Here is a 23842-nt window from a genome sequence, read left to right as displayed (position 1 = left end):
GGAAAGCTTACCCGCCTGAAAAAGTTATGACAATTAAGCATATCATATTGCAAATAGTTGTTTCTTGTCGAGTCACCTTGCTTACGTTTATTTCTCCAAGGAGTGTTTAATCAGTACTACCAGTATCTCATCTGGCGCAAGCACATTGCATACAAATAGTTGTCATATTTACAAATATTAACATTTATCAATGGTCAGATAACCGGTCGCTGATTATCTTTCCTTTACACCGCCAATCGTCTCTCTCTCGCTCCCTCCCCCTGTCTCTCTTATCTGCTCTCAACTTGCTATTAAGCACATGCCAAACAGCGCAATCTGGGATCAGTTCTTGTCCACGCGTGCACATCGTTCTGTTCGGATTGCCAAGCATATGAATTAACCAGCATTATCCTTCGTGGAAATGACTCCTCACGTCCGTTCTAAGACCGTATGCAGTATACAGCCAAGTCATAGCAAGAGAACGCACAGACTTAGTGTCGTGAAGCCAACGTCATTAAAGAAAGATGCAGTTACCAACTGACCAATGCAAGCAGAAATACGACATCATGTTTAAACCTGATTTTTTTTTTCACATGGCATGACATGGATGTCCTTATCACCAACAAAACGAAACAACAATCGTCATCGTCATCTTCGTCGCCATCTGGTCATCCTTATTATAGCTTACTGTCGTTGCAGCTCCTGCTGCTGTTGATGACGTTATTTGATGTTGTTGTTGTTGTTCTTGTTGTTCTTGTTGACATTATCATGAAATGCAATATACCACAATATCCATCCATGACAATGCATTACTTCTTTCACTTTTCGGGCGCATTTCTCCTATTCAAGTGCTCGAGATGAATCCGGGCTCTCGGTGTTCTCAAAGTGTCACTGGTCAATGGTCATCATTTTCGAAACGCTCGCCTCTGTCCTACTGCCGCGCGTCCCTCATACTCGCCAGCTTGGCACGTGGTCGGCCTGCCCATCCATCACTGGGTAGCTGTGGATGACGGTCTCGCTCTCTTTGGCCAGGAGCGCGAAGCGCATGACGGGGATGCCCGTGGCGTGAGGCATGTCGATGTACTCGTAGCGGTGGTCGTCGTCGCGGGCCTGCCACGGCGCGGGTTTCGTTGGCCGGGTCGGTGTCTCGATGGTGGTCATATACTCGTCATCCTACAGGGATGAGAACGGATCCAATCACCACCACCAACAACAACCAAAAACAACAACAACCACAAAAACAACAAGAAAACATAAAAAACAAACAGCCCTAAAAACAATAATAAAACAAATGAATTAAAGTATGAATAGATGAATAAACAAAAAAGAATATACAAGTATGAATAAGTGACAATTTCTGCTATTCTTGCCTGCGTGTGTGTACAGGTTTGGTCTAATGCCTTTACTCTTATTTTCATCATTGAACATAAAGACATTCATTTATGGATAAGAAATCAACGATGAAGATATCTTTAAAATGAATTTCGGGGTGAAGAGCTTTGTTACTATTTTGTTGATATGGATGTCGTTGTCGAATGGTCAATCTATTGTACCCCGCGAGGATGATTTGAATAATATCGTAATGATGCAAACTAAAGCGAAGGCTCATTGATTAATGCAGTGAATGTTCGTCACCTCAGGACTCGCGAGAGGTTCGTAATCGCACAACCATGAGTGACGATGTACCATCCCATCTTTCGCGGTATGTAAGGGAGTAATAGAATTAATGCTCACAGAAGTAACATGAACCAACGCGTGTACAAGTGTGCTGAATTGTATATCACTATTTTAGAACTTATCGATCTAACTCCTCTCTTACCGATATTGTTTTTGCAGTTTTGTTGAGTTCCGTTATTCTCACAGGAATTGTTGGTCTGGTGAATGCCACGGTGTCCCGCAGCGTTGATAGCTCGTCCTTCTTCTGCGCGCGCAGCACCTTGCGCAGCCTGGTCCCGCCCACTGAGAGACCGACCACTAGGAGAAGCCCGACGAACACGCCCACAATAGACAGACCAATCACAGGACCGTGTACGCTGCGTTCACTTTTCATAAGTGCTGGAAATTGTAAAGGATATTATACAGATAGAGTTTACAAGTAATCACATGCTGACGGTGAACGCGATTGCCATGAAAAGATACACCAAATCAGAGTCCTTGACTATGAGAAGTCGATTTTTTTTTAATTCGAGTTGCTGATTTTAAAAGCAGAGAAACGATTTGAGAGAGAACGGGCAAATTGTTTAAAAAAAAATTGAAATGCAATGGCATGATTGGTGATTTAATTAAATCACAATTTGAGGGCAGGTATCTGAACCTGGCACAAGCAGTGTAAACAGGTAAATGTGACAAACTTTATATTTCGTTCACTTAATGTTCGAAATAGGATGTGAACGCTACTGTCCAACTTACTTGTATTTCTTCAACACTTGCAAATTTCCGTGGTTCTCGCTTGAGTAGTGCAAAATGCGAACCAAACAAAAGACGAAAAAAGGATTGTATAAACTCCTTACATGTATCCCAACTCTTTGGTCTCCCCCTCCTCTCCCCCCCCCCCCTTTTCTCTATCTTATCCTCCCTCCTCCCTTCCTCTCTCTCTTCTTTCTTTCTATCTGTCTGTCTCTCCAAGCCTAAACTGGTCCTTACAACACCTGGGCAAAGAATGCGGAGAATTGGGTTTATATAGGAGACACTTCAACGCTTCGAGTAAGCTACTTAATCCCTTAATGACTAGGCGCATGTGTTCCAGTCATCGAATTGATTGACATATCATAGGGGCGATGCTCCGAACAATAGTCAAATTAGTCCGCTGTACCCTCCTCAATCACTATCAAAATAGCGAGCTTTAGATCTATGACGCGAACGCTAAAGACGACGCTATCAGGCATTTAAAAAAAAAAAATGTTCTGCACATGCGCAGGGAAGCTGTTTCCATTGTACAACCTGGGCGACTGCGTTCGCTTTGCAGATCTAAAGCTCGCTAATGACTTTTCATCCAGTGTGGGGAGAGTGTTTCGGGGTGGCAAGTGGCAATAGCACTGCGCGTGAAACACACCAAAAATACACAGACGTCAACTCACACACTTCATTCTAAGAAAAATGGTTCTTTCATTGCCTTTTGAGCACTATTAATGGTTCGCGAGCACCGTCACAATAGCGACACTTTTTTTTTTTGGAGCTCATGAGAACCTTTTTAAATGGTGCCTGTCAGCACATTTTAACATTGGTGCCAATTAGAGCCTTTTCCAATGATATGGTTCTCATGAGCATCTTTTGAATGGCGCCGATCAGCACCATTTTATTGCTAAAGGTTTTTACGAGCACCCTTTAAAGTGGAGGATGTAAGCACCTTTTATGGTACTCATGAGCACCATTTCATTGTAAAAAGGCTGTAATGGTCACCTTTTGCAAAAGGTATTGACAGGCACCATTTCAAAAGGTTCTCACGGGCTCCAAAAAATGTGTCGCTATTGCGACAGTGCTGAGAACCATTTAATGGTGCTCAAAAGAACCCCTTTTCTTAGAGTGTAGCAAGGGGGAACTAGGAGGCGGGCAAAGAAACCCCAAGCCCAGAAGTTGCAATTTTCGTGTTGTTAAGGTTTACCATTATTTTAAGACCCATGTTGGTATCAACTCTACGTTCTTGAGGTTAAACATCACTACGCCTCACAAATATGACACTTACGGTGATCCTCTTTTATTAAAGTTACTAATGGTAGGTAATAATCATCTTTTCAGAGATACAATAGGGTTTGTTGTTGTTGTTGTTGTTGTTGTTTAAGAAGGGGACTGAACAACACAGTCAGTAGCGTAGGGTTCGACATAAACAAGAATGGAATCCGATGTGTCTTTTAATATTTCAATTTTTGAAGAAACAAGAAATCATTCTTACGCCAAACAATCATAGAAAAGAACAACAAAGTAATAGAAGCAGATTAGGTTCGTACAATAGTAGTTTTTTTTTTTTCATGCAAGAGTTAGCTACCTGAATCTCGGATCGACGAGAAACTGTACAATATTTGGGTGCTCTGTAACTTCAGTGCGAAATTTCTTGAAAATGTTAATCCTTGCTTTACATGTTCTGGATGACGTCTACAATGTTTGGTAAAGTTAAAGTTGAGGAAAGCATTACAAAATAACACAGGAATTGACAGGAGGATGTATCTAAAATGAAATTCTAGTTAGATATTAAGTAGAAGGGTGAAGGTTGAGGTTTGAATTTTCTTCAGTTTGTCTCCTTCTAACATGAAATTTGTAAGATCGCAACTGCTGATCTGTAATGTATAGCAACATGTCGGAAAAGGGAACCACGGGACTTCATTAAGGTAGACAAACTGAAGAAAATTAAAACTCGAGATTCTATTTGTTTGAAAGAAAGAAAAATGGAGAGAGAGAAAAAAAAGGGGGGAGGTCTCTTTTCACCTCTTTATATCTGAAACCATGGTCAGTGCTTCTTTTCAATCATAGTTCATGCCTGCTCTTTAAAGAACAACATTTGGCAAGTGCACTTATTCAAGCATGAATTAAGCATTCAATCTCCCCCAAGATCTTTTCACAACTGTTCGACTCTTTACTTACTACTTTCTGCTTTCTAGGAGCAAATGGGTTTGTTTGCGATTTTGTTCCGTCTCCTTTTGTTTTGTTCTTCTTTCTCGTGTTTTGACCCTGAATAAGAGACTTCGCATAGAAGTTAGTGATCTTTATTGTTGTGAATAACCAACTTGTTTCGATTGACTGAAGAATCGATAAGGCTTAAATTACCTGCGGGCGGATCAACCGTAGTGGCGCTAACGTTGTCGCTCCATTCACTTGGGCCCACCCCATTCACAGTTCGTACCTGTGGACGCGCAGCGGGCAAGAGAAGTTCATGTTGGAAAATGAGTAACGCCCTCTTTAGCTCTTTTGCATGATAGGTGAGTATGCCTGGATTCAATTTTTATTTTCTTCGTCCACAGAATATAAAATAACATATCATAAACGATTAAAGGACTCATAATCCTAAATCAAAAGGACGGGCCACAGACCCTTCACTTATTTTTTGTACCAAAGACACTACAGTAAATAATAAATGATAAAAGATAAACCATACAAGCCTGTTAAGAAGTAATAGATGTCATTGATAAGGATAGCTCTCTCAACAAAATACATCTCCTGGACACGCGTTGTATCAAATTTAGACTGACTGCGTGACATTGTTCCGGCAAAGATTCAGAAAACACATGGTAGCCCATTCTAGCCATAAACATCTTAAAAATTGAAATGTTGGTGGTTCCAAAAAGAAATGTATTGCCCCCCCCCCCAAAAAAAAAAAACAAACAAAAACAAACAAACAAACAAACCCATTTAGAATATCAGTTGCCCGATCGGACTGTAAAAAAGATAACCTTTTTTTTAGTAGCCCCGTGCCATCGCTGATGGCGAGCCCTCTATAATTATTATTATTATCATTATTATTACTATTATTATTATTATTGTTATTATTATTATTATTATTATTATTATTATTATTATTGTTATTATTATTATCATTATTATTATTATTATTATTATTATTATTATCATTATATTCTATAAAATAGAATGACTTGCCTTAAAGATGTACGTGACGTTGGCCACCAGGCTCATAACTCTGTACTTGACCGAAAACGAAGTCTCTCCAACTCGAATCGTTGATGGTTCAGAGCTCGTGTCGTCGTGTTGATCGGACATTCGATAAGACAGTTCGTAGTGCCTTAAAAGAAACACAGGTCGATAGAACTGTAGTCGCAAGGCTTTGATGAAACTTCATCACCGGAAGCATTGGGTTTCATTCTCGCTTATGCGTAAGTAGCAACAAAATATTACTAGAATGATAACGATATACCAAATATAATCGTACGAGAAAAAGAAAAGCAGCAAAAAATGTAACATCAAAAACCGTCTACAGGATGTCGTTTTTTTTTTTTTTTTTTAGACAATAGTCATGTCAAATGTTTCAGTACAAACGAAACTGTCTACATAAATCTGCATTCTACTAAATTATGATAAAATACTTTAGTACTTCTTCAAAATCGATGTTTTGTATACAAAACAACGCAAAAATAAGAATGGATTTTCTCTTCGAATATTAAGAAGAAACTGCAAAATGTTCTGAATAACAACTGGTTGGAGTAACAAAACGTTTTCTTGCTGGAAAACCGACAAATCAAATTAATAAAAGCAAGCAAAGCAAAACGGGTAAACGGGGTATTTCCCCAGCATTATGTTCAACGCACGTAACCAGTGTAAAACAGTGTCTGCATGACCGTGTATGGCGAGATGACACTCTCGTTTCTCTTTGAAATCTCCATACCTTTCATCAAGTCTGTGACCCTACCTTATTTTCCCGTTGACATTCGGCGGAGAGGGCGTTTCCCATGACAGCATTGCGCCCTCAGACGACGACTCGAGAACAGTGAAATGGATCGGTGCCGGAGGAGCTGTCGACATAATGTCAAGAAATCAGAACGACAAATTAATTATACGAAAATGTAACCAACGCGTCGTTACTTCGTCACGGCATTTTCCGTCTTTGAAAGATCTCATAATCAAGCAGTTCTAGATCACGTATACTGTCAGCCGTGGACGTCAGGGAGATCCCCGAAAATTACTAACAAACAAATATTATGGGAAAAACTACGAAACAACATTTGCCTATATTTGAATAGTCAATTAGCATTCGAACTGTGACCATCGGTACAAACACAGAAAAAAAAGTCAATCAGACTGTATATTGTATAGAATCTACTCCTTAACGATTTGTACAATTTGATGTGAAAGTGGTTATACATCCGTAGGAAGTTGCAATTACAGTTTGATCATACATTATCACAAAAGTTGCTGATTGCTCAGTAATAACCCCTTTCTATCATTGCTATCTTAATACAAATCTGTGCTCCTTCATTTTCATAAGTGGCATATTGTTACCTGAAACTTAATTGTATCATGCATGTCAACTGATTCTTATGAGGCTAATAATCATATCATCGTCAACGTGCTTGCCATTAGTCTCTCTCTGGACGTTGAACGAAATAACATTGATTAACTGATCATGAACAACAGTTTTGCCTCGAAATTTTCAACGGACCTTCCTCGGGCGAGTAGGCTACTGTCTCGGCGCTGCGCTCCCCTTCTCCTGCCTCGTTCAGCAGACTCATGCTGATCATGTACTTCGTGTAGGCGTGCAAGCCAGTTACTATGTGGCTGTTAACCAATGGATTAAACAATCGGTGCGTTCCTGATTCGCTGTAGACCGAGTCGATTTCCCTGTAGTAGATGTTGTAACCAACCAGACCCGATGGACACTTTATTAACGACTGGTCGGGAGTCTAGAAGTAAAAAAAAACAAATGAATATGCGATGGAAAACAATGGGTGATTGCAATTTATTGAAAAAATTGCTCTTCATCGTCGTACACAAACGCTGAATATTCAGCGTACTGAGTAATATTTATGATAAAATTCATGGGCACAATCGGTTCGGATTCGAACCCTTGACCTCCTATTTGTAGACTATTTATAGTTCTGATCCAACATGGCAGCAGGTGCCTCATATTTGCTCAAGTCAACGATTTTTCAGTCGAGTTGTTCTCATTGCAAATGACTGACTGACAAATTACCCTTCATCGACGTAGTCGAATCAATAATTTGAAAGACTGATGTGTGGTCTCAAGTTGGTGTTTCTTTTTTCTCACCATATTTACAACGGTAAAATGACAATGACAATCAATGAATGACAATGGTATTGTAGAAATCAATAAATCCAATCCAATCAGAGAATTATGGCTTGTTGTACCAATGACAAAAATAAAATAAGAATTATTGTGATATTGATCATAACATACCTGCCAAGCCAAACCAAACTGCTTTGGAAATTTGACGTCACTGGATACAAGGACTGCAGAGGGCTTGGCGGGAACTGAGGGATTAAAAAAAGGGAGGGACGAGGAAGAAAAGATAATAAATACATTTTGGCTTCATTACAGAAACTAACGATAATTACTGAATGAGCTACACCGTTATATAACGAGTGCTTTCACATAAAAAATCAACATCAAAACAAAGAGACAAACAATCAATCAGACAAATAAAAAAAAAATACCAACCTTCACAGTTTGTCCGGAAAGTGATGAAGGGACTAGGTGGTCCCTCCCCGCCGAGGCCCTCCCGAACTGCTACAATGCTGATGTCGTACCATGTATGGGCGCTGAGACCTCCCTGCACCACCGAAGTGCGCGACGACGGAACTCGCTTTCCAGCTTCCCACGATCCACCAGTATCGTTCCGTCGATACACCACGTGGTACGCCACTAGAGGCGGGTCGCCGACGGAGTTCGCCCCCGCGGAAGTCCACGAGTTCCACCTCAAGGTTGCGCTCTCTGCAGTGCGGCTGGTAACGCGCGGTGTTTCGGTTAGCGCGGGAAGAGCTGTTATTAGTTTTGAAAATAAGATATTATCTGTCACAATTGATGTTTTTGTCATCAGAGGGAGGCCGGAGCGTTGTTTTGATCACATTATATGTATGAAGAGGTTTGTATCATTGAAAGTTACAATTACTGCAGCTACGATCGACTGTCAAAACAAATTCTCATCGCTAAATATTTGGCTGTTACCAGGGTAACTGTAGTTGTAAGTGTTTCTAAAAAAAAGTGGTGTCTGTTTAGACATCTTTTTTCCTGATATGTATACGATAGTCTGAGTCACGAAATTTCATTGCCTGTTTTTCAAAGTACTTTGTTTGAAGTAGGTCTACTATGATGTACTCTGTGTTTTGATGAATTTGATACGTTTGATGAGACATATATCTCAGTGGGGGAAAACAGTGGTTACTGCGAGTTTAAATTGTTGGAAATTACGTCATATAAAGGAATAAAAGCCAAATATATCAGCGTCATAACACTCACTAAAGGTATCTGACGTGGTTCGAAAATGAGCCAGGATGGTGTTGTCGGCGCTGACGGCGACGCATCGAATCGACTCATCGATTCGGATTCTATTCACGCCAAACCTGACTATCACGGAGCTCGCCCTGGCGCGTGTCGTGATGCTGCCAAGTCGGAACACACCCGTGTCGTTTCGCCCCTCGGTGCCACGGTACAAGAGGATGGTGGAAGCCGCGGGCAGGTGCGCCAGGTCCACAGAGGCGACAGTGCAGTTGAATAAGGCGGTCTGTCCGGCGTTGATCCGCCTGGTGGTGATGCTGACGATACCTGTTGATGATAACGGACATGAAATTTCCTTTCTTGTTGCATCTTTATCCCTCGGATGTTACTAATGTAGCTTGTATTATAGCACTCGTTTCGAGATATCAAAAACGGTTTGAATAGAAAATGTTCCAACCATTAAGATATTCGACGAGTGGGGGGGGGGGGGGGGCTCAAGTTTACTTGGCATATTAATATTGTACTAAAAGCGATGATCGTAAAGACTTGAACTGACCAATGACGAATGTATCATTCAAAAACACCGAAAGAGCTGACACCTGACTGAAAGACTAATAATGATGTATCTGTCTTTCGGTACAGTGCCCGTGAGGTTGTGTGTTCAACCGAAATCCAGTATGTAGGATATCTTATCTGTGCAATACGCATACTTGATATATTATTCAACCATTCTGCCAGTATTTTGCAAAGTGTGTCCTGAAATTTGCTGTTTTAGAAACTGATATCAATATCATCATTAATGTCGCCACAGGAACAGAGGTTTGATAGGAAATAACTATCGTTTCGTCTTTCAGTGGCATACTTGGAGAAATTCACCACCATCGATTCAAAGCGTTGCCAAGCTTTACTTTGGTGATGAGTACAACAGCATTCTGTAATCCACCACTTACCAAAGTGTAGATTTATTATTCAAAGGACGCTATCAAATGTTTTGATGTGTCATCTCATATCTTGTGATATCGTTTCGTCCCTACCATCTTCATGACGCCCCACCCGGATTCACTTACCTGCTTTGCACGTTGGCATCAGGTATCTGTCGAAGCAATCCCCGGAGCACTCCCCGGTCTCCGGGTGGCATGACTCCGACTGACATCGACATGTCTGCGTGCAGCCACGCCCAAACGATCCCGGCTGACACTCTGTAAACAGATTGGCCAACCAAGCAACAGATCGAATATATTGTAATTTTTTTTTTCATCAGTATGACCTTATATCCTATATGTGACATAGCTTTTAAATCCATCCATATTCTAATCAAAACCTTGAAGTGTCTAACCGTAGGAAATGAAATTGTGGTTTTTAGCATCTTTTATTTTTTCCTTGGCTACTAAAGATGCCTACCAGTCTCTTTCAGTATTGCTTAAAAATATAGGTCAAACCCATAGTTGTAATAATGTCGTAATATGACGTCAGGCCCTGTAAGCTGTGAAGTTGTATGTAAAAATAAGGAGGCTGTTTCTTTTGGAGACGTCCCCTTCTATAACGGCAACATACACCAATTGGGCGCTCCTGTAGATGAAAAGCCCAATGTAGCAGTTAAAACCACCGTTCACGGATTATTAATCTGTATACTTAGGCATTCTGGAGTCACAAAAGCAGGTGCCAATTCTAACAAGTCGATGTCATTACTAGGCGTCTCAAATTAATATGTTATGAGAGATACTCAGTACGTTGAGCCCACGTTTCGAATCACGTTCCCCCTTTCTTTCGTTCTTTTTTTTTTTTTTGGGGGGGGGGGGGGGGTAAAGAATTCAATGTTTACATCTTCAGTGGGATGACTATTACATGGCAACAGTGGTCCCAATAAAGTAAGTCACCCTATATCTACTTCTATATTATGTTGTATTCAATCCAGTATAGATGTAACGGAGCACAATTATGCTCGTCACACTGCTAAAACTGCGACCTATTTTGTTTTTCAGAGTCGACGCTGTAAACATATAAACAACATTAATAACAACAAACCTAAAAGAATTTGATAGGCGATGGAGCGCTAAAATGAAAGGGTGCGAAACCTCTCATTCAAAGACAGTTTTCAGAGAAAAGCCTTTCAAAGAGTTATGGCAATATTCAATCATGCCAATACCTTGATGGGTTGTTGGACAGGTGCTGTCATCTACTCTCATCAAGCTAATATTTACATTCACCTGCCTTTAAACGGTATAGCCACTATACTTTGTCTATTCTATTTAGCCTATAGCAGCTGACTGCTAAATTACTTTTCCTTGTGTTCGGAGATAAATAATTGTGCGCCAGGAAATTGGAAAAGGAAGCGCGCTGCTGCTATCACAAATGAAACACACTCACGTACACACACACTCATACACACACACATACAAGCACACACATACATTCCATTTAATACATATGTTACACACAATACACACATACACACTTACATACGGAGAGATTACAAAATATGGTTAAACTAAAACAGTAATAGCTGAGTATATAAATTATTACCTCCTTCGATAAATTATAATGATAATTGTGAGTCTATATTGCGCAGTTTCTATGAAGAATACTACTCAACGGCGCATAACAATAATATACTAATCGAAAGGGGAAAAACCCAAATAGATTAACGAAAAATTAACTCAAACTAATCCTTGAATGAAAATCTTACAATATAATGAAATTCAATCTGTTTTCTAGAGAGATGACGGGTGGAGTACTGCAGAATATGAGCAATAAACATGCAAGAAGAAATTAGTTGTTAGTGGCGTTGTCATAGAACCTTTTTTTTACTGTAATCTTAAGACCTTGATGTAACTTTTACAAAAATACTAGTTTTCAAAAATTATCATTATCATTGTAATCATTGTACTGTCTGCCGTATTCTGCCGAAGTCCCAACCAAAACATTGTAGTCTCAGTGGCAGGTCCGGATATCTGAATGACAGTAACAGATTAATCTGTTTCAATTACGGATGATAAAATCACAAGATAGTTGAAACTCACCCGAACAGTATTGCTGTCCGCTGTAGACAGCATAGCCTGCCTCGCACCGCTTCCGCGGGCACCGACCCGTCACCTTGCTACAAGCCGCGTCCGATTCGCAGTGACATTTTCGAAGACAGTTCGTCCCGTAGTAGCCCCGTGGACACCTTACTGGTACTGGGGTACCAAGAGAGAAAAAGCGCCAAAAAAAAAAAAGACACGAAACTATAGCAGGTGATTAAAAACAATAAAAGGGTGTGGCTACAATCTATTGAAAGGAAAGCCCGCAGCAGCGAATCAAATGATTATAAGTATAGAAATAATTCCCAAAGATTGAGATAACAAAAAAAAAAGAAGATAAATTCCTGATGCAAGAAGCACCGAAAATTTTTCGAGAGAAAGAAAAAGGTCGATTATTGAGCTGTAAAGAGTATCAAAGCGTGATGTTATAGCCATTTATCGCCATAGAAACTGGTTCGAAACAACCTCACCTGGCCCGAATGTTTATGCTCTGACCTGATTCCAATCCAAGGTATAAGAAAAGACTGTGACATCACCACTTGGACACTCAGTAGCAGATTAAATCAGTACAGCGGAGTATAGGACAAGTGGTGATTGAATTTAATAGCCCCCTTGATCGAAAATAAGCCAGTTCGGCGTTCCAGTTTGCATATGAGCAGAAAAAAGGTTATTTGTACTGGTTTTAAAATTCACTGAGATAAGCATCTGTGATGCGATGGTTATTCATGTAATCCTTGTTGAAGGTGCCTAATCAACTGAGAAAAATGAAAGTCATTAAACCCGTGAGCACATGAGCTATCTCCGAACTGGCCGACAGGCGGAGAACTAGTTGAAAAAGTGCATCAAGGCTGTGAACTACCAGTCCGGAATTATTCTAGACCCGAACAAGGCCTATCTAACAACTAGGGCCCGTTTGATTAATCTAAGCAAAATAAATTGCAGAGATATTAATTATCCTTTTCAGACAGAAAGTTTAAAACACAGTTGACGTCTATCGCAAAACATCTTCCAGTGGACATCATGGAAGAGTTGAGAAATCAAGAATTTCACACGGCAGTACGTGACTTACCCTGGCAGTTTTCGCCCGACCATCCAGAGGAGCAGCCCGATGGCGAGCCGAGACATCGACCGGTGAATCTGTCGCATTGCCCAGAGGCACAGTGGCATGTCTGCAGGCATCCCGCGCCGAAGCTGCCCGCATCGCAATCTGGAAGATATCGTTATGAGCACACACATGATAGATATCCACTTTCACCTTAACCATGTGTTACTAGCAAATGATACAACGTCGGGACTTCAATAATTGATTATGCTAAAACCTTCAAAATATCTAGGCACAGCCCGCCGGCACTCGGGTACTGCTGATTTTGATAACGGTGTTCGAATCAGCTCCCTCCGCATTCTACACTGCATTGTACAGGAGGGCCACATCATCAGTACTATCAAGGTAATGCGATGTACCCACATACATTTCTGACGCCAGATCTGACTTTTTATGATAATGAAACTGCTGTATTTTTTTTTTCACGTGGGCATGATTATCAACAAAATGATCAAGTACGCTGAACTTTGTGTTAGAAGAATTTCACAATTCATTCAGTTCATCTATGCAGAGGTCTTTACGAAACCAAAAACGAAACGAAGCGAAGCGAAACCAACAAGATATTCGGTACATTGTTCAAACCTTCATTGAAGGTGAAGTCGACAGGGTTGGAACATACATAATGTATTTCCACATTGATATAGCTGCTACATGCTAAAACTCCTTTAAAAAGCTACGAAGATAAGGAATCGTAATACAATTATCTGCCTGAGAAACAACAAGCCTTTACAATGTTCCTGGAAGAACTGCGTTTTTCTTGTTTCTGTACTTGCAAATGGACCTCGATGCATATTTTTCCCCACCATGGCGCTGATTGCAGCTCATATGAATTTATCACTGTACACGTCTCCTCTCAATTACTCTACGAGAATACTTTCACTTATAAAGTTCTTAGGACCATGTGACATGTCTTTAGATTCATCTGATATAACGACAGGATTCATACCTGTGTAACACTCGAGTCCCCGGAAACCCGCGTTGCAGGAGCAGCCGTACGGATCGGGCAGACAAAACTGACTACCCCGGCACCCCAGCGGACCATCAGCGGACGAGGAACATTCGTACTCGCACAACGTGCCGAAGTGGTTGTAACCACATGCTGAACAAGAAATCAATCAAACGAAGCCAGTTACTTACAAAATGTTATGCTGTATGACGTTTGGAAACAAAAAACAAAACAAAACAAAACAAAACAAAAAAAACAAAACATAAAAAACCCAGAAAAATAGAAAAGATAATAACATTTATCGGCCAAGCAGTAATACGGGATGTTTTTCAAAAATTGGGTCAAGTTCGCAATACAAACCTTTAACTTCCTCCATATCATAGTTACATCAGATATAATTTCTTTAAACAGGATAAAGAGAAAGTTGGTCTATAGTCTGGTAGTTTCACAATGCTTTTTAAATTTAACAGCTTGAGAAATAGAGGTATTGAGATCCACAACCTGCCCAACGCGCATCCGGTTGATAACGACATCGGACTATAAAACTTCTTCAAATGTTATAGAGATCTCGCGCGGTTAGAAATGTGATAAACACGATCTTTTTCGGGATTATGGGAGATTTGACACTACGGTAGAATAGCATGACGTTATCGTTACCTCTTTCGCAGTTATTTCCCATGAACCCCGGAGGGCAAACACAACGGCCCGTCACGTGATCACAGACGCCGCCGTTGAAGCACATGTCGCATATACCCGTGCACCGTGGAGGGCCCCACCTACCAGTGGGACAGCCTTAGAAGAAAAGAAGAAAGAATGGTGATGAAAATGAGAGATCAAGGAGGGGAAATGGAGACAAGGGAAGGGGAAGGAAAAGAAAAAGAAGTAGAAGATGAATTAAGAAGAAGAGAAGAAGAAAAAGACGAAAAAGAAAAGAAGACGACGATGAGGAAGAAGAAGAAGACGATGAAGGAGAAGAAGAAATGAAGAAGAAAAGAAGAAAAGCAAAACAAGAAAAGGAGAAGAAGCATCAAAAGATTTCAAAACCACAGAAGAGTTAAATGTTTAGTCATTGAATTCATCAATCCACTAAAAATGCTTTTTTTTTCAACTTGCATCGAGAGAATAAATCTCTTTGTAATTGTTTGAACCTGGCAACATTGTTCAGATATGAACATTGTAAATGGTAAGAAATAGAAGAACAATGTTCTTTGCCGATACTTTCGATAAATTTACTCTCCACTGTAAGCAGCACAGAAATAGACCAGGGTAAAGTTTCAAGATATGAATCATCACTTTTACCTACTACTGCCAAATCGACCACTGCAGCCACTGACATTTGGTTACTGTGAAATAATTGTATAACGTTCCTCAGTGTGAATTTCTCTCTTCAAATCTGTTATTGGAAATAGCAAAGCCAGCTAATTCGCTCGTAATTTGTTCGGAGAATGACACTTCGAGACACAGGGATACTTACACCCAGTTGTTTTAAAACCGTTAGTGTTCATGAGATATTTTGATGCTATCATTGTGAAATCTGAATTGATCTGGATTTCGTGTAATTTTGACATACCTCGAACTATCAACCTCATAATGCCGTGACGAGCTTGATTTCTTTCATTCGCGTAGTAGCATTCATAGATGCAGCCGTCGGACTCTGTGATTGGCTGGCTGAACGAGAGGCTGTCCAATCCAGTGGCTTCTACGATGATGTCCCCGCCCCCTTTGCGCCACTGCACGCGATTGGTCAAGGCGTCAGCAGGGCTGCGAAGCGTCATTTCTATGACAACGCCAGTGTCTCCGAGGTTGGCGATCTTAGTGAAGCGACCGAATGCAGGAATGATTTTCGCTGCGTTTAGATGAAATCAATATAGACATGAAACAGTTTAACTCCAAAATAACTCCAAAAAGGTATTGGAAATGTAGAAAGTGATGATTATATCAAAGTAATGCATAATGATCTTTAGCAACTGCTTTTTGACATTCAATATAGGATCCTTTATCTGTTAATTTCCTGCAATAAAGCTCTTTGAAATTTACCTCGTACTGGAATCTCAGACTGTAATGCTCGATTAAGATGTCATGATTCCATGTATCTTTCTTCATTTCACTAGGTTGTCTGTATTCCCTAAACAATTCTTAGAATGATCATAAGAACTGAAATTGATATGAATGTGAGCTTGCAAATGACAGACAATCAAACTCAGATAACTCCTCCCAATAAAATAAAAAAACCCGAACATACAAACGAACAAACACACAAACTAATCATATGGACCACCGTGAGTTAATGTTGTTAACTTCAGATAAGACATAGATAAGATTATACACAAAATACAAAATAAAGAACCACATCATAATAAATACATGCAAGTACATGAGGCAACCAAAATAATGTTAATTCTGAAACCAATGATGGTTATCATAAATTTGCCTCGGTAAGTAACATAGTAGGCCTATGTTCAGAACTCGACCGCACTTCGCACTTCAGAAAGTTGCCAGCATTTAACCAACTATCTGATTGAAGGTCGTGTCCTGTTCTCCCAGTTTTTCTATAGTATATTCAAGAAGTCGAATCCCTGAATCTTATTACACCGAGTGAAGCGCGGGCTATGTTTCTAATCATTAAAGTGCAATAGGAAATTTCATTGCCCTGCGATCAATCCCGTGTAAGCCGCACTCTCACAACCGCCCACGCTCAGACCATTGCACAGTAAGATGAGGGCAGCAAGGTTGTTGGCAGGTGATTTGATACGGAAGGAATAAAACAAAACAACAAAGTAAGTTCGAAGGAGGGAGGAAAAGAACGAGAGAGAGAGAGAGGGAGGGAGAGAGAGAGAGAGAGAGAGAGAGAGAGGATGTCCTTTGTGTAAAGTGCACGCAAGGATCCGCTTTAACCCTCTCAATGCACTCAACTCCGGACTTTTGCAGACTCACCGTAAACCTAAGTCAAGATAGTGACTTGCAATACGAAACTTTTACACTTTAGACAAGTGTTAGACAACTGTATTTCGGGAGTTCACTTTGTGTTCCAAAGACATACTGTGATACACATTCATGGTAAAGAAATAGAAAAATATGTATCCTATGTTCTTTGACCTTGAGTGCATGAATATCTTGTTTGCTCTATTGTTTGTTATTTATTATGGATTGCGATGACTCAAACCAAAGCTCAGCTGAAATAAGCAAAAATGAACAAATAAATTGGGAAAAAAATTGCAAAGTTGTCTGGTCTCGAGGGCACACAGAGTTTACCTATCTCCAGAAATCTGTGGCCTGGAAAGTTAAAGCATCAGTCTCGATTGCAGCGGTTATACTTTTGTTTTATTGCCAACCGGCCTTAATCCACAAACCCTACAGTTTTCATAATGATGCGCCCGGAGCAGTCCTGTGTTTTCCTTTGGCCAATGGATTAGTGACAAATAATGTAACTAGCATGCGATGATCAATGTAACCAAGACTTGGTAAATAGACAAGCAATAATAATCAATAACGAGCATGTAACTGTGGTTTATTGTACCTGCGGTTGTGCAACCAAGGCTGCAGGGGTAATGGGTCCTTTTTCAACCAGATATAATGATCACAAATTAGCAGAACGTGGTCAGTTGTGATTATAATGGACGAGTTAGAGGCTATTTTTCGTACGCAAGGCGCTGTGCTCTTTATCGTAGCCATCAACACTTATTTCCTTTATTGGTTTTAGACAATGGAATAAAATTTACAGTTTTTCATAATTAAGGTTCACAGCCTCGTGACAAGTAATTTTGATAGTGCCTACTGTCAGCATTACTACCGACAAACACAATTTCTATCTTCAGTTACAAACATGTACGTAATTCATGAGCTTTCTGTCGAAATCTATATGAGACATCAAAACAGACGGTTATTTTGGGAATTTTTGACTCTCGAACATGTAATCTATCACCAAGACCTAAACCGATCAATTAAGATTATGTCTCGAGTTTGCTCATTATTATTTTTCCCACATCTGTCATTAATGAACTTATGTACTTTTGAGGGAACATTAACTTCGTTCTTGTGTGTCACATTCGATATGCTATTTTGAGACATGTTGGCATCCATGCAGTTTAACCACAACTTGTAGTGAGGAGGAAATAAGCGGGGGAGGGCTATCCATAACGATTTTAACAGAATCCAAGAAGAGGAGAGATAAAGTATGTGGGGGTAGAGTCGAATATGTGTGTGTGTGTGGGGGGGGGGTGGGAGGGGAGGGGGAGGGAATGGGGGAGGAAGGGAGTGGGGGAGGGATGAGTTCGGTGTGGGTGCTACCGGCTAGTAAAATGCCCAGAAGATCTCACGTAAATATGGAAACTTGTGTAGATTGCAGCATTGTCTTTATAACAATCACTGATGATAACATTCGGTTATGCGTCATGTCGCTGATAGCGATCAGAGAACCAGAAGTGTGAATTTTCGGCGGTGTATATCAGGAAATTACATTTTGCTCATGGTCACAGGAAGTCAGAGAAAGAGAGAGAGAGGGAGAGATTTAGGCGGTGCTTTACAGAAGTCAAGGCCACCACTGACGTGGCCAAAAAAAAAAAAAAAAATCAACGGTATTATCATAAGGAACCTGTCATCTATAATCTTTAAATGCCATGGCAACAAGAATATTTCTAACCCGTCTGTAGATAAAAAACAAAATAGACAACAGACAACAAAATTACTGTCACCATTGTCATGGTCAAAGTAATATCAAGGTCATGTCATTCTGGAGATTGTCATAGACATTAATTGCTTCATTCGTTTGTCTCATTTTGTGCATACGATTTAGTATCAGTTTTGTATCGAAATTATTGGGCTTCAGCGTTTTAACCCTATTCCACCAGGAAGTATATGTTGCCAAGTAAGTCATTCAGTGTGAATGTCTGGGTGTGAATGAACTGGAAAGTATGCTTCAAGGCATAATTCATCATTTACAGATGAAAAAACAACAACAACACAGCATTAGTGCTTTAAAAATACTTCTAAAATGTGAGTTAGGGAAAGAAACAACCACTGTAAAGATTTGAATCGGTAAAATCGACGTTAAGTATTGTTAAGTATACAAAATGTGAACAATAGTTATGATAAGAATGTTTCCAGACTAAACCGTCTACAGTTACTGTTTATTGAGAAAAATACAGGTATCTCCTTATATTTTAGGCTTTATCGCGAAAATTTTATATGATAGGATGTTTTGTGGTACTACAGACCTACAGATGTGCATGGAATGTCATATCTTGAAAATGTTTTAAATCACTGTTCCCAAAGGTAACAGGACTTTTCAGCTATAGACTGATCCATCTTGGCAGGAAAACTGCGATGTCCCATGCGCGCCCGGATGGCGAATGCATGATCTTGTTTACACGGCTCGCGCCTGCCGTATTATAGGTCATATATCATGCATTCAGCATACACGTGCGCAACTGATGGGACACCGCAGTTTATAATGGCGGGTGTTTTTCCAGGTTGCATTGGTCTATACTTACGATCAGACGTGAGGAAGATTCCAATTTCGGTTGTCGTGTCCCTGTCAGTTTGCGCGCCCAAGCAGTAGAACGTTCCGAAAGCGTCCATTCCCTCTGACGTCAGGTCAACCGTCAGGCCCTGCGCGCCTAGACTGGTGCTGGCGGGCTGTGACGACGTGCCCGTTGTGGGCGCGTCGCGCGTCTGCGAGTAGCGTCCAGTGGTGACGACGGCAATACCCGCGTCGGGCGGACTGAGGTAGCAACTGTAAGAAGCCAAGCTCAGATCTGCGCCCAGCGGATTGACTACGCGCATGGTGAGTCTTACGTAATGGTCAGAGCCAGCCAGGGGACTGAGCGTTGCCGTCTCAAGCTGATCGCCATCTGTCCAATGGAAAAAAAAAAACCCAACAACAACAACATACACCTGAATATATCAATTTAAATGTGGTGATATCATCAATTTACTGGTATGATATATTATTTGTCATGATAATTATGACTATCTTTATAATCTCAAATATCAGTATTGGATTCCTACTGACAATAGAGCGATATACCATGAGAAGACTTCGCCATTTCATAGCGGAGGAACCTAAATACACAAAAATATTTGCCATTCATATATACATATCGTAAATAACGGTGTATTAACCACACCCCCTTTTTTCGACCGGCGGGGAAAAGATTAATAATACCGCCCGCCGGATACTGTCTTGCAACGGACAGAGGTACTACCGACATTGTTGCTTGAATTGAGTGAAATGTTTACGGAAGAAAAAAAAAATGTGTTGATTTTTGTGTCATAAAAGAGAAGGAAATAAACAGTATAGAATGCCAGTCAGGCAAGCTGAGCCGTAGGTTGTACACATTAGTGAACATTGCCTGCGCGGCTATATGCAGGCATGCAGTATGTATTGGCTGTAAAGGTGTATAAGCCGCATCCTGAATTTTGGCCTGTTTCAGCGGGAAAAAGTGCGGTTAATACACCGTTATTTAGGGTATATACTATTCAAATGTCACAATTTTAATCTATTTGCATTCATATCAATAATGTGTCATTTGATGTGACTGACGATGTTGCAATGTTATGACAAGGTGAATAAATCGCACCCTGAATTTTGGCCTATTTTAGCGGGAAAAGTGCGGTAAATATATAATACAGTTATTTAGGGTACATACTGGTGTCACAATTTAAAATCTACCTGCATTCATATGAAATAAATGTGTCATTTGATGTGACTGATGATGTTGAAATATGACAAGGTGTATAAACCGAACCCTGAATTTTGGCCTGTTTCAGCGGGAAAATTGCGGTAAATATAACGTTATTTACGGTACACTAGAGTCATAACTTTGTTCTAACTGCATTCAAATCAAATAAATGTGTCATTTGATGTGTCTGATAATTATGTCGCAACATGTTTCATATTTCCATAAGTAACAAGTGTTTCCTTGTCTCCTAGATTAAGAGCAACGCGCCAGTTGACTTTTTAAATTAATTCAATTATCTGTTGTCGTGATAAAACATATTACCATGCTAGTAAAACCTTCAAACATAATATGTTTCACACTAAAGGGTATAGATCTAGTCATCTACGGAGTTTATCCTTTTTAAACATTATTTATCAACATTTTTCATGGCTTGATGTTTAGATAAATGTTTGAAAGAAACTGGTAGCAGCTTGAAGGATCTTAGCGCTAAGATTTTCATAAGATGAAAACATTGTTTAGCAAAGCATTCGAAAAGCATTGATGTATACCTTGAGAGCAAAATTACGTTAGGTTTGACTTCTTTATTTATCCCCCCACCCATCGTCTTGTTGGTGATGACTTTAGAGTGTTCAACTCTACATTTTTCTTGGTAGTTTTAGATGCCACTGACCGAAACCGACTTTTTAATGTTTGACATCGAAGGAAATGGGCGGAAAGAAACCGAAAGACGGGTATTTCAAAAATGACAAAATCATGACGTATTTCAGTAACATAAAACTAGCATTCACAAGGAAACGGTGAAAAGTTCAACTGAGGGTGGGGGCATAGGGGTAGGAAGACACTGGAAGATAATAACTCTTCCTTATTACTCACTTCTCATCAAGACAAAGACATAGTGCCTCCATTGAAACTTTTGATCTGCTTTCACTTTAACCCATCCAGCCCCACCACAGCAAAACGCAACTGGTTTTGTGCATAAATGGGTTGGCGATGGAATAGATTGATTTGAAGGTGCAGTTCCATATCATGCTCAAATTTTATTTGATGCATGCAATAAAATCTTTATCAGGGACTAGAATGGAAGACGTTAGATCACAATATTTTAATCTTCATTTCATTTTCATTTCATTTCCGACAAAAGTATACAATACAATACAATACAATACAATACAATACAATACAATACAATACAATTTGCATATAAACAAAATAAAGAATACACTGTGACTTTTGTATATTCAAGTTTTATACTTTTGCATAATGTTTCATATGGTTTCACCAAATACTGGTAGGCCGACTGGTTGAAACATAATGTGTCAATAAGCTGAAGAGATTATGCCATTCACGTACAACTCTCCTATTGATTTGAGCACACACACACACACACACACACTTTAAAATATACATTTAGAAAAATATTATATTCTGTGGATAGATCAGCAAGTAATGCCCTTAACGATAAAAGTGTTTATTGGTATGTTACTCTATATAATATATCGAAGAAAGGCAGAAAGGAACACACACACACACACACTTACACACACACACACACACACACACACACACACACACACACACACACACACACACACACACACACCAAGATTTGATGAGAAGTATACAGTGACAAAATGCAAAGGACAACAGGTCAAGAGCCTGGTTGGCTCGGAAGACTTGAGTCTATAACTTCCGAAGAATCATTTATGGATGACCGATCCTAAGAGGTAGAAGAATGGATGTTTGTAGCCTAAGTTGTTGTGTTGTATGTGTGTTTACGAAGAAAGTGAAAGTGGCCTGGGAACTTTCCCTTTTTTTCCTCTCTCTCTCATCGTCCGTGCTTTCGTCACGCATGGTAATACCGAAACCGGCCCGTCAACAAATTCAACAGAATGCTGTCATGACTCACCTCCATTATGACGTGCCGTTGGTTGAACCGGAAGTACAACCTGCCGCCGAGTCGGTTGCGCCGGAAGTGGACCCTGCGGCTGGGTGGGTATTGGTACGTCGGGCTGTTGGGGCTGTTGGGGCTGTTGGTTGACGGGCTGCGCGTCGGGATACCACTGGTAGAAGTCGTAGTCTGGGCTGCCGAATGGCGAAGCGGACGCGGGATTGGCATACGCGGAGTCCCAGTTCAGGTCTAGCAACGAGCAAAGAAGGTTACGTAGAAGCTCGCTCACTCCTTTAAAGTTCCACTTTACATTTCAGAATTGACTTTTATAGTGTAAAAATGGTAAAATCAGACGAAGAGAAGAGGAAGAAAACTACCCCCAATGATAAAGGTATCGTCAATATCGGACGCATTATCCAACAGTTGTAATGTATTTCAAATATCACATGTCTTCAATGATTACACGCAATAATGTCGTTAACACACAACTCTCTCTATGGTTTGTACACACACACACACACACACACACACACACACACACACACACACACACACACACACACAACGCTCGGACGCACACGCAAACACACGAATAATCTGAGATCATTATTATTATCTTTTTTTCTTTTCTTTTTTTTGGCGGATGCTCTGGTAAAAGCAGCACCTTTCCCCTGAAAGTCATTGTTGTTAGGTTTTTACAAGATCACGAATCTAATGCGGTGGATGCATTTCATTCTGGTTTTATTTCTCGTCAAAAAAAAGATATGAGATTTAATGAGGATTTGGGGTACAGATCAGTGGGATACTTAATATGATGACTTCTTTATCTTTGCAAGTTTGAGTACGTGGTAGTGAATGATTCATTTAATTTTGTGAAAACGTTGGATATTTTCAATTTTATAATTTCCTTAGCTAAAGGTCCGATTTCGATGGATCCTGCAACATTCTGTTTGTCTGACTCTACTCTATTCATGAAAGCCAAGTCTAACATGGCGCGGAACAAAACTTTAAAGTCGAGTCACGTGACCGGAAGTAGGAGGAAGTCGATGCCTTGTCCATTCTAGGGGTTGAAATTTAACGTGATTGTCGGCTTGGCATATTCAAAGATGGTTAACAGCTTGCCTCTCAGATATGGCAATTGTCAATAGACTTTTCATGAAGGTAGATCTGGTTCTCGTTGGGAAGAGGTTAATGTTGGAAGAGATCTCTTTTTTCTTTTTTTTTTTCCTTACGTATCATTGGTAGACGAAAACGGAAGAAATGGGTCAAGGGTCAAGGTTGATGTAAGTATCTTCCGGAAGCAAGACATGCCGCTCTTCGGCGCAATCTTT

The 23842-nt window shown here is 40.2% G+C and overlaps 1 protein-coding gene across 1 annotated transcript; it reads right to left on the bottom strand.

The window, feature by feature from the left end:
* Positions 1 to 927: 927 nt before the first annotated feature.
* Positions 928 to 23570, bottom strand: LOC139744284 (tyrosine-protein kinase receptor Tie-1-like). Its single transcript, XM_071654730.1, has 18 exons — positions 23534 to 23570; positions 22530 to 22760; positions 19433 to 19792; positions 15514 to 15789; positions 14601 to 14735; positions 13944 to 14096; positions 12965 to 13102; positions 11896 to 12051; positions 9943 to 10074; positions 8897 to 9202; positions 8099 to 8419; positions 7838 to 7911; positions 7082 to 7322; positions 6332 to 6434; positions 5566 to 5707; positions 4738 to 4813; positions 1841 to 2034; positions 928 to 1152 (listed from the first exon to the last, which is right to left on the bottom strand). Exons 1-18 carry the CDS (start codon positions 23568 to 23570, stop codon positions 928 to 930), a joined length of 3300 nt encoding a protein of 1099 aa, XP_071510831.1.
* Between the last annotated feature and the right edge of the window lie 272 nt (positions 23571 to 23842).

This window comes from Diadema antillarum, unplaced genomic scaffold, assembly GCF_040938485.1.
Source record: "Diadema antillarum isolate AM-2024a unplaced genomic scaffold, OU_Dant_1.0 seq00001153_RagTag, whole genome shotgun sequence".
In the NCBI taxonomy this organism is placed as follows: Eukaryota; Metazoa; Echinodermata; class Echinoidea; order Diadematoida; family Diadematidae; genus Diadema; species Diadema antillarum.
This window is presented reverse-complemented; position numbering and strand designations above follow the sequence as displayed.